The sequence below is a fragment of the Pelophylax lessonae genome, assembly GCF_965119305.1.
Source record: "Pelophylax lessonae genome assembly, chromosome: 8".
In the NCBI taxonomy this organism is placed as follows: Eukaryota; Metazoa; Chordata; class Amphibia; order Anura; family Ranidae; genus Pelophylax; species Pelophylax lessonae.
The window spans coordinates 102,981,184-102,993,077 of record NC_138775.1 but is presented as its reverse complement, the minus strand read 5'-3'; the positions used below and the strand labels follow the sequence as shown (position 1 = coordinate 102,993,077).

The 11,894-nt window shown below is 43.6% G+C and overlaps 1 protein-coding gene across 3 annotated transcripts in view; it reads right to left on the bottom strand.

Moving 5' to 3' along the window:
• Positions 1-9,342: 9,342 nt before the first annotated feature.
• Positions 9,343-11,894, bottom strand: part of BAIAP2L2 (BAR/IMD domain containing adaptor protein 2 like 2) — a 218,273-nt gene continuing 215,721 nt past the window's right edge. For all 3 annotated transcript variants that reach the window (XM_082264876.1, XM_082264877.1, XM_082264878.1), the window contains 2 exons: positions 10,989-11,026; positions 9,343-9,473 (listed from right to left, as the gene is read on the bottom strand). In XM_082264876.1, the coding sequence (XP_082121002.1) occupies positions 9,398-9,473; positions 10,989-11,026 (114 nt within the window). In that variant the 3' untranslated portion in view covers positions 9,343-9,397. The remainder of the gene's footprint in view (positions 9,474-10,988; positions 11,027-11,894) is intronic.

Here is an 11,894-nt window from a genome sequence, read left to right as displayed (position 1 = left end):
CCAGGATGTCTCCAACTTACAAGCCAATCTTAATGCACTGTTTAACGACTTCCCGACCGCCCAGCTGCAGTTTTACTGCGGCAGGCAGCCCCTCCTGCGCGAACCGACGTAGCTCCACATTGGTTGTGTGCCTGCAGCTAGGGGGCAAGCTTGCGCCGCCGCCGGCGTGCTCCCTCTCCCATTTGGCAGCGGGGACTACGGTTCACGGGGCAGGCGGCTCCGATTGTGGCCTGCCACACGCGATCGTTCCCCGCTGAGAGAGAAGGACGGTCAGCCATTGTAAACACAGGTGACTGTTCTGCTCTCTGGAATGATCACAGAGCGCCTTTCATTTCAAAAGCCAAACCCCCATACAGTTAGAAACACTCTAGGTACACATTTAACCCCTTTATCACCCACAGTGTTAACCTCTTCCCTGCCAGTGTCATTATTACAGTAATAGTGCATATTTTTAGTACTGATTACTGTAGTAATATCACTGGTACCCCCCAAAGTGTAAAAAATGTCAGTTAGGGGTCTGATCTGTCCGCCACAATGTCGTAGTCCTACTAAAAATCGCAGATTGCCACCATTACTAGTAAAAAAAAAAAAAAAAACAATAAAAATTGCATAAATCTTTCCCGTAGTTAGTAGATGCAATAACTTTTGCGCAAACTAATCAAAATATGCTTAATGCGATTTTTTGTTTACCAAAAATATGTATCAGACAACAAAATTTAGATTTTTACATTTTTGGGAATGTTATATAGCAGAATGTGAAAAATATTGTTTTTTCAGAATTGTCACTCTATCTTTGTTTATAGCGAAAAAAATAAAATCGCAGAGGTGATCAAATACCACCAAAAGAAAGCTCTACTTGTGGGAAAAAAAGGACATCAATTTTCTTTAGGCACAGCGTCGCACGACCACGCAAAGTGTCTGATAAAATAACGCATTGTTGAATCGCAAAAAATGGCCTGGTCATTAAGGGGGCAAATCCTTCCAGTCCAGAAGTGATTAATTTGGAAAATATGTGGTAAAAGAGGTTTAATGTTGATAAATGTAAAGTTATGCACTTAGGGCCTAAGAATACGCATGCATCATATACACTAGGGGAGTACAACTGGGGGTATCGATGGTGGAAAAGGATCTGGGTGTTCTGGTAAATCATAAGTTTAATAACATGCAATGCCAAGCGAGCAAAATCCTTTCTTGTATTAACAGAGGAATGGACTCCAGAGAGAGAGAGATATAATTTTGCCCCCTGTACAAATCATTAGTAAGACCTCATCAGGAATATGCATTTCAGTTTTGGGCACCAGTTCACAAAAAGGATATCGGGGAACTGGAGAAAGTGCAGAGAAGAGCAACCAAACTGATAAGAGGCATGGAGGAGCTCTGCTATGAGGAAAGATTAGAGGAACTGAATTTATTCTCTCTTGAGAAGAGGAGATTAGGGGGGATATGATCAACACGTGTAAATAAAAAAGTGGTCCATATACTGAACTATGTGTAGAGTTATTCACTTTGAGGTCATCACAGCAGACAAGGGGGGACTCTTTAAGTCTGGATGAAAGAAGATTTAATTTCCAAATATGGAAACGCTTGCTTTAACCAATTGCCCTCCAGAAGGTTTACCCCCTTTCATGACCAAGCAATTTTTTGCGATACATCACTGCGTTATTTTAACTGACAATTGCGCGGTTGCGTGACACTGTACCCAAATAACATTTTATCCTTTTTTCCCCATAAATTTATTTTGGTGGTATTTAATCACCTCTGTGTTTTTTATGTTTTGCGCTATAAACAAAAAAAGCCATCAATTTTGAAATAAAAAACGGAAAATTCCTATCATACTTACCGTAATTTTCCTTTCCTAATAGTCTCCATGGCAGCCTACGTGTGGGTTAACCCCGCCTCCACTCCAAGGGTATAGGACCCCCCTCCCATAAATTTCAGCTCTCAGGTACAGCAGGTGTTCCATATCTTAGCCGAATCCAAGACGAGAGGGTGGGTACTCCGGCTGCCATGGAGACTATCAGGAAAGGAAAATTACGGTAAGTATGATAGGAATTTTCCGTTTTCCTGTCTGTCTCCATGGCAGCCTACGTGTGGGAAATAACTAGCTCACTCCACACGGGTGGGAATGCTTTAGCAAAGAAAATTTTAATTCATGCTATTTGCAGACAAAACAGTCAAACCAAAATTAACTGAGGACAGAGAAGCAGGCTCTACACAATAGTGGGTCATAAAAGTATTGACTGATGACCACGAAGCCGCTCTGCAAATCACATCTGGAGCCACGTGCCGCGAAGCCGCCCAGGAAGTAGAGATACTCCTTGTAGAGTGCGCCGTCACCGCCTCCGGAGGAGCCAGCCCCTCAGCTCTATAGGCCTGTTGGATAGCTGCCACTATCCATGAAGCGATAGTCCTAGATGAAGCAGGTTTACCTCTGTTCTTTCCCCAGAACAGGACAAAGAGGTTGTCAGACTGCCTGAATGGTGCAGTTGCTTGAAGATAGGCTTTTAAGGATTCTCCTACATCCAACGGATGAGGATTGGACTCATTAGATGAAAGACGGAAAGTAGGCAGGACAATCTCCTGATTCTGGTGAAACACTGAGGTGACTTTCGGATTTGAATTCAGCCTGGGTATCAGTACTACCCGATCCGGAAAAAAAAGTCAAGAATGGTTCTTTACATCCGAGAGAACTTAATTCAGAGACCCTTTTAGCCGAAGTAATGGCTACCAGGAAGACAGTTCGGATGGTCAGGTCCTTGATAGAAGAAGAGGAATCTATGCCCGATTTGGAGAGGGCATTTAGGACAAGAGGTAGATCCCATTTCGGGAACCTAGGTCTTCTCTGAGGATTGAGCCTGATTGCTCCTTTGAAAAATTGTTGAATTAGTGTGTGTTGGGCCCACATGACCCCGGAGAAGGCCGATAAGGCCGAAACTTGAACTCTAAGAGTTGCCACTGAAAGGGGCATATCCAGACCAGCCTGAAGAAAACTTAGTATTTCTTGAATCCCAGGGACTGAGGAAGACATACCTTCAGGATATGCAGACTCCATGAATCTTGCCCAGATTCTACAGTATACTTTATTAGTACTTGGTCGTCTAGCATTCATCAAGGTGGAAATGGCTGTAGATGGGCAGCCGAGCGATTCCAACCTTTCCCTCTCAAGAACCAGACCGTCAACCGGAGAATTGCAGGACAGGGGTGCACTGATGTTCCCTGAAGAAGCAAGTCTGGTCTGAGGGGAAGAGGGACCGGGTCCCGGTAACTCAGTTGTAGGAGTAGCGGAAACCATGGCCTGTTCGGCCAGAAAGGCGCCACCATCACTATCTCCACATCTTCCGCTTGAAGTCTTTGCAGGAATTTGAGAATGATGGGTACTGGAGGAAAGGCGTAAGCCCTGCTGAACTCCCACCTGTCGGTTAGTGCATCTGTCCCGTAAGCTTGAGGACACTTGCCTCTCGTGACATACTTCTCCAACTTGTGGTTGCAAGGGGAGGCGAACAGATCGACTTCGGGAGATACTCCCAACGACAGAATCCATTTGAACGACTCCACATGGAGCGACCATTCGTTGTGGTTCAACTGGACCCTGGACAGAAAATCCGCTTGAACATTCTGTGAACCTGGGATGTAAACTGCCGAGATGTTTACTAGGTGAGTCTGGGCCCAGGACATGATCGGGTCTAATTCTCGTAGCAGAGAGAGACTCCGTGTCCCACCTTGTCTCTTCACATAAGACCCTGCCGTGGTGTTGTCCATCCGAATCATTACAGATTTCCCCTCTAGCAGGTGTTGGAAAGATCGAAGACCCTGGTAGGCTGCTCGGAGTTCCAGTATATTGGAGACTGGAGTGTGTCTCTGAAAAGACCATCTCCCCTGTGTCATCTCTGTCAGACAATGAGCCCCCCAACCTGAGTTGCTGGCGTCTGTTGTGATTATAGTCCATGAGACTGGAACCAGAGAATGACAGTTGAGCAGATTCCTGCGTTGCAGCCACCAAAGAAGACTGTATCTCATGCTGGAGGAGATATGAATGTACTGATCTTTCTCTTCTGTGTTCCATTGTTGTAGGAACCCTTTTTGGAAGGGCCTCATATGCCAGAGAGCCCATTTGACCATTGGAGCCGTGGACACCATGGTGCCAATGATTTTGAGGCACTGAGAGGCTTTCAGCCGAGGAGAGGAAAGAGCCGGAAGGATTCTCTCCCTCACTACCGGTATCTTCTCTAATGGGAGAGAGATTGAATTCTCGACGGTGTCGAATTGCGCCCCAAGATAGACTAGGCGCTGAGTGGGCTCCAGCTGACTCTTTTGTAGGTTTAGCAGCCAGCCAAACTCTTTGAGGGTCGATATGACCTGATCTCTGTGTGTCAATAACTGATCCTTTTCTTGAGACAGAAGCAGAAGATCGTCTAAGTAATGATGTAGACGTATACCTTTCAATCTTATGAAGGCTACCACTGCTAGAAGAACTTTGGTGAATACTCTGGGTGAGGTAGACAGGCCGAAGGGTAGGCAAATGAATTGCAGATGCTGATTCCGAACACAGAAGCGAAGATATTTGTGGAAGTCGGTTGCCACAGGTACATGAAAATACGCATCCTTTAAATCTATTGAGGCGAGCCAATCTCCCGGCAGTACTGCCCTTTGAATAGTTGAGAGTGTTTCCATCTTGAATTTTTCGTTCTTTATGAACTTGTTCAGGTATGTGAGATCTATAACAGGTCTCCAGGCCCGTTCTTCTTCTGGACTAAGAAGAGGGGTGAGTAAACCCCTTGAAATTTTTCTTGTTCCGGAACCGGAGCTACCGCTCCTTGAGCCACCAAAGCGTCTACATAGGCGAGCAAGACTTCTCTTCTCTCTTCTAGACAGGGTAAATGAGTTGAGATGAATCTTGGAACTGGATCTGCCAGGAATGACCATCTGTAGCCTGTAGAGACCGTCCTGACGGTCCAAAAGTCCGTGATTGAGGCCGCCCAGACATGCTGAAAATGGAGAAGACGTGCCCCCACCTGACATGCCTGGACGGGCCCAATCTCAAAAAGATTTAGTGGAATCTTGTCCAGCAGGCGCTGGATTTTTTGATGACCTCCGAGTAGAGGATTGACCACCTCTCCAGTTTCTTCGGAAATCTCTATTAGGCTTGTAAGAGCGTGCATCTCTTGATCTCTCCATGTATTGCCTCCTAGGTTGAGGCTTCTTCTGACCAAATAGTCGTCTGTCTTGCGGGAGGAAACCTGACTTTCCGCCAGTAGCCTTGGCAATGGCGCTGTCTAGTTTGTTTCCAAAAAGGGAAGTACCCTCAAAAGGGATCTTACACCATGCCTGTTTAGAAGCTGGATCTGCAATCCACGGGCGAAGCCACAAGGCCCTCTTTGCTGTTACTGAGGATAGCATCGATCTGGACAGAAGACGCAGAACATCAATAGATGCTTCTCCTAAAAACACTGAAGCCAGCTTGAGTTCGTGAATAGGGGAACTTTCTACGGCTTCTTCCGAGAGACTTCCAAGTTTGGATTCTATATCGGAAACCCAGACTTCCATGGCTTTAGACATTGTTGCTAATGCCATCACAGGTTTGCAGGCCGCGCCGGCCGTCACAAAGATCCTCTTTAGGTCCAGATCTATCTTCCTATCCAAAGGGTCTTTGAAAGAGACCGCGTCATCTAGTGGCAAAGTGACATGCTTTGCTAATCTTGTAACTGCCGCATCCACAAGAGGAGCAGATTCCAGACGGGCGACATCTTCAGGTTTAAAGGGATATAATTTCCAAAGTTTGGAGGATAAGGAAGACTTACTATCCCCTTTACTCCATTCTTCAGTAATCACCTCTTGTAATTCAGAGAGGGAAGGGAAGTTGATACGCTCCTTACCAAGGTGCTTGAAGAACTTCCGCTGCTTTTTCTGAGGAGACACAGGATCCTCCCATCTGAGAGCTTCTTTAATGGCTCTGATCAGGGGTGAAACTAGGGCGAACTCAAAGCCGCCTACAGCCCCTTCTTCTTCCGAATCACTGTCAGATGACTTTGCAGAAGTAATACTCGGTTGAGAGGGGCCTTGATCTTCCTGCACTTCCCCTGGAGAACTGGATGTGGTGGGACCAAGTGGTGGGACTGTACCCCATTCTTTCAGGGACTGTTGTACTATTCTCTTCACTAGAGATTCCAATCCTTGATCCTTTTGCCCCCTCTCACCGGCTGCATGAGCAAAACATGGCTCACATAGGGACTTGTCCTCCGGGACATGCGCCCCACAACCCCAACAGGCTCTCTGGTGTGTGCGGTGACTCTGGTATCGTGTATGGTGTCTGGGGGAGGAATTAGAGCGTCTCCCTTGCTGCCTACTCCCTGAATGAGATTCACGGCGTTTAGATCTGGAGGATGAACTCCCACGAGGTCTGACAGGGTCTCTTTCTTGTGGTAAATCAGGCCTGGGAGAGCTTATGGAAAAAAGAGAAAATCGGGGAGACACTGGATTTAGCCATGACCTAGGGACCAGCAAGCCCTCCCCGCCCCCCCCTCTGAAAAATGCCAGCACCCACCTGTTGTGAGAGGGCTGGCCACAGGAGGGCGGTGACGCAGGATCCATACTTCAGGCCAAACAACCAGACTGATAAAGAAAGGTAATACATATCAGACACCATGTCAGTGATACATTGTGAGGTGACAACCCTCCGCCCCCCCCCGCCTCTGCAGTCAAGTCTCCATTGCACATACCTGTAGCAAGGAATCCAGAGACACTGGGAAGCTGCCGCAACGCCCACAGTACATTCCCAAAGTACAGGGGAATCGTCAGCTGTTTAAATCTCCCGCCGGAATGACGTCAGCGGTGATGCGGCCGCGATCGCTAATGCGCATGTGCGAACCAAGCCTCGACTTCGCTCGCGGCGCACTGCGCATGCGCGGGACCACGAAGCGTCTACCGATTGGACGCTAGAAGCAGAGGAGGAAGAGGAAGGGTTTGTTGGAACGCAGGAAGGGTTTGCTGGAACGCAGGAAGCGTTCCAGCGCCATTGGGCCAAACAAACAAATTGTACAGTGATAGGAAAAGAGACAAACAAAGTGTACATAAATAACAAATACCGCTGCCATGAAGGGAAGCAATGCGAATCTTCAGACCCATGTCAGAGAATGCCAATCAAGCTTCAGTCAACCGCAGAGAGCAGGGGATTTTAAATGTCACTCACCCGCCCGTGGCTGGGCTCTGGACATGCAGACACCATCCAAAGTATCCTAAGGTAAGCTGGACGTAGTAAGACATCAGAAGTGTAGGTCCTTGGAGGAGGACAAAAAATGAACACCTGCTGTACCTGAGAGCTGAAATTTATGGGAGGGGGGTCCTATACCCTTGGAGTGGAGGCGGGGTTAACCCACACGTAGGCTGCCATGGAGACAGACAGGAAACAATATTTTTTTTATTTTCTGCAATAAAACATATCCAAAAAAAAATGTAAAAAATCAAATTTCTTCATACATTTAGGCCAATATGTATTCTGCTACATATTTTTGGAAAAATAAAAATCCCAATAAGCGTATATTGGTTAGTTTGCACAAAAGTTATAGCGTCTACAAACTATGGGATACTTTTATTTATTTTTTCTTTAAATTCATTTTTTTACTAGGAGATTAGTGACTTATAGCAGGACTGTGATATTGCGGCAGAGAAATTAGACACCTAACTGACACTTTTTGGGGACCAGTCACACTAATACAGTGATCAGTACTAAATATGCACTGTCACTGTACTAATGACACTGGCAGGGAATGGGTTAACAATAGGGGCGATCAAAGGGTTAAATGTGTTCCTAAGTTGTGCTTATTAACTGTGGAAGAGGTGCTTTTACTAGGGGAAGGTAGCGATCTGTGTTCCTGCTTAGCAGAAACGCAGGATCATCACCTTCCCCTATGACAGAATGACGGTCTGACAACATGACTAAATGCATTATCGGCTCCATCTTGTGGCCATAATGTTATATTTTTTTGATTCACTCAATTCTAATACATGAAAAACATTGGACCTCAATAAAAATAGCCTAACAACATTTGACGCAATTTGCACAGAACAAATATACATGTAGTTTCGCAGGACGGATAGCTCTGCAAACTTTTAGTGTGAAATGTAACTTGAATCAGGGCAACAGTGTTTAAGTGACAGCTCTAATAATCAACAGAGGGAGCTCAGATCAATAAGCTGTGTTTTCAAGAAGTAGATCATTGTTTTCTGAACAAGATGTAATGTACAGCTGTTGCGTAGCACCACCAAGCTGGAAGCAAGCAAGATGGTTGAAATACTAGCGAAAGTTGAGACTTTTGGTGAGTGAGATGGAGAAGGGGGTGCATGTGTGTAAACCGCTAATACATCACGAGATTCGTGGATCCAATTATTACTGAAATATGGACTTATTTTTTGATCTTTAGCACATGTCCCCTTATTGACATTTATATCGTATCATAGCACATGTCACTTTTTTTTACGGGTGTTAATGAAATATTGCAAGCACAGCACAGTCACTTTATGAATACGGTGTTCATTTATTGTTTTCAGTGTTTTATGATCTATACATAAGGAATCAATATCACACATTTACTAAAGGGTTGTTTACATATTTATTTATTTTTTCATTGCTAATTTACACATCATAACGTTTTTTCTTAGCACACCAATTTAAGGTGCACTTAAAGGGACACACACCACTAAAAACAAGCAGCGCCACACCCATTTCTTTCATACTATTTAAAGTTAAGATTGGAAGCTCTAACGAGCAAGGCCCTCTGATCCCTCTTGTACTAAATTCTAACTGCACTGTCTCCCTTTCTTTTGTCTGTGCAAACTGTTGGCGCTATATAAATTCTGTATAATAATACTTATTACTATTTACATTAGTTTATCACATTTGCATGTATCTAGTAATAATTAAAAAAGATTGTATAGTTTACTAAACTAACAAAAAACAATGTTACAGATTAATTTTCAGTTTTAGTATTTTTAAACTGAACTATTACAGAGATCAAAGTTATTCAGGAAAATGAGAGAACTGGACAGGGGGGTCTGAAAAGATTTCCAAATCAGAGTATATTTCCTGCTGAAACCAACAAAGAAGAGATGTTTTTTAACAGTGTTGATGACATCACTCATATTAAAGCAACACTGACATTTAGTTTCATATTTCATAGAGAATATTTACAATCACTGGGTTAGTTCAAACAAATTTACAATATGTGCAATATCTGCTTTATTGCCAGTAAATCCAGAAATTTCTAGACGTAGATATTTTTACATTAATTTCATCCCAATGGCTCTGTTCAGGATAGTAGACTTGCCGTCCTCACATGAACCTACTGGTTTTCATACAATGCAGGAATGACTCACAGAGCAAGCTGTGATCACATCTTAGGTCTCATCGGATGATAGGAGCAGAGCGATCATTGGTTACTGTAGGACGAAGCTTAACAGTTGCAAATGGATTTGTTCCCCTAAAAGAATAGGACAATGAAAATGTCATGCTATTATCAATATCTCAAATTAAGATTTGTCAGTTTTTATTTCCATTAGGACTTATGGAAGTTTGTTCATCTATGGAAACAGTGACATGAGATCTCCCCATCTGATTTCCCATCTCTGCCCCATTTCAGCCATTATGAAGTCAAGAATGTCTCATTTTTCCTGTTCCATTCTGTACAATTAAAAGTAAATAAAAAAGGAAATTATAGCAACTATTGGGAATTCATGCACCAGAGATAGCCCAGCAGAGTCCCAAAAGGACATCCAAATTCCATGGAGATTCAAGCTGCATCCGTCTACCAAATACTAAAATCTCTTATAGGCAGACTGGTTCTTCAAATTTCATGGTAAGATCCTAGAGTGCCCAAAGATTTTCCATGCTACAGTTGACATTGTCTTTACAAAGTCTAATGTCCAGGTACACATGTAGCCTACACCAAAGACTTTGTGCAATTACCACTACGATTGTTTGGATATTGGATGCCCAGTGGTCTTGTTGGTCTAGTTCTGTTCCTTTAGAGCAGATTTCCCTTTTAAATGGTATACTGTATAAAATCTTCAATTGTTTGCAGGGCTTTTTTTCTCAGAAAATAGGTGGAGGCACTCAACCACGACCCCCTAAAACCCCCCTCCCCCACACACGCACCCTCCAAACTGCATGAAATAGTGGGTGCGGTCAAATTTCACTAATGGTGGGAGAGTCTTTAAAGGGCAATAAATACCAGGAATGCATTACTTACCAAGTGCATAGTCCGGGGGGGGGAGGGGGGGGGGTAGACACAGAGTGCAGAGTTCAGCCTTCTTATACATCTGCTTGCCCCTGCATCTCCTATCCACATCTCACTTTTACCACTCTTCAGCTCTGACCGTTGCATGCACCCTGCCCCTCCACTGCTCCCATTTTCTAAAAGCTGTACCATTTTTCACATGTCTTACTTTTGTTGCTTTACTAAGCTGAAGTACCCAACTGGCCCTAATACTCCCCCGCACACTGTAGGTGGCTCTGCCTCACTCAATAGCAGGAAGATCATCCAGTGGGGGTGTGAGCATCCACACTGCACACTGGACACCTACATCGCCCTTGTCCCCATCCTGCACTCAGTGGGAGTCTCTCAGGAGATCAGATCTGTGGAAATTGCTGGGAGAAAAGCTAGCACTTGTAAGCACAAAAGGTGGACAAGTGATAGTGGTGAACAGGGAGCAGAGTGCCTGAGCCAGAGGTGGTGGAAATGAGTTCCACCAAGTTCCAGCTGAAAAAAAGCCCTGATTGTTTAAATATAAATGAAAAGAGATAAGCTTAATGTACAGTACATAATATTATACCTTTTGTTTATATAATTCTAATAAACTAATTCTATGTAAAAAAAATAACTTTGATAAAAGTTGAGGAGATCCACCCTATTATAAAGCAAGGAAAAATGAATACATCTTGTATAACTGGAAAGGCTTCAATCACGTTAATATGGGTAGTTGATGTTGATTCCTACCTAGGGAAGAGATCTCCACGCAATCCTCCTTGAGCCTTCTGTGAACACAAAATGGGTGAATAGATAAACAGGCAGAGGAAAAGAATGAAATGAAAATATAAAAAAAACACATGCAAATAACTGGGTGGTAAAATGTAGGATTGTACCACAAACTTATCAATACTCTCCTGTTGGCAAAAAAAGTACATTGCCCCGTCTATATGAAGCTTAGGTGGAAAGTAGGAAAATCTGGTCTCACTATGTGAGACAAAATGTCTTACATGATTGGAAGTTTAGATTCTATCCAGTATGGTTAGCTAATATTGTGTAATACAATAGTTTAGGCCAGCATGCATAGTACTGAGTTTATATGCTAAAGAAGTTGGAAATCTTCACTTAGAAAATTGTGTGTACATTATTCGTATTCAAAGTGAATGGGAATTTGCTTTTCACATAATTGCATACATGAAGTGAATGTTCACACAACTTTTAGGGTGAAGATCCACAACTCATCCTTAATATATTAATGCTTAAAGTAAACCTATCAAATGTGGGAGCTGACATTGTTTTCCGGTTACAAAAATGCAGGTTAATTGGCTGTGATGCTGACCAATGGGCTTTAATATGCCCAGACTCGCTGACTCAAAATAAGCATGCAGATCAGTAAATACCAAATAAAAGTCAGATGTATTTATCTGCATAATTGTTCTAGATCACTGAATAAAGTAAGCAAGAGGCAAGAGCAAGAAGGTCGGCATGAAAGCCAGGAAACTGGCATTTTCAGATGAGAGGTCTGCAATAGCAGTCTCCAAACATATAATAGTCACTGGACTTATAATATTCATTGTCCCTGCATATGCAAGTGTTGTATAACTACATTTTGTAAAAGGCCTTTCATTAAAAAAAAAAAAAAAAACACACAGCACA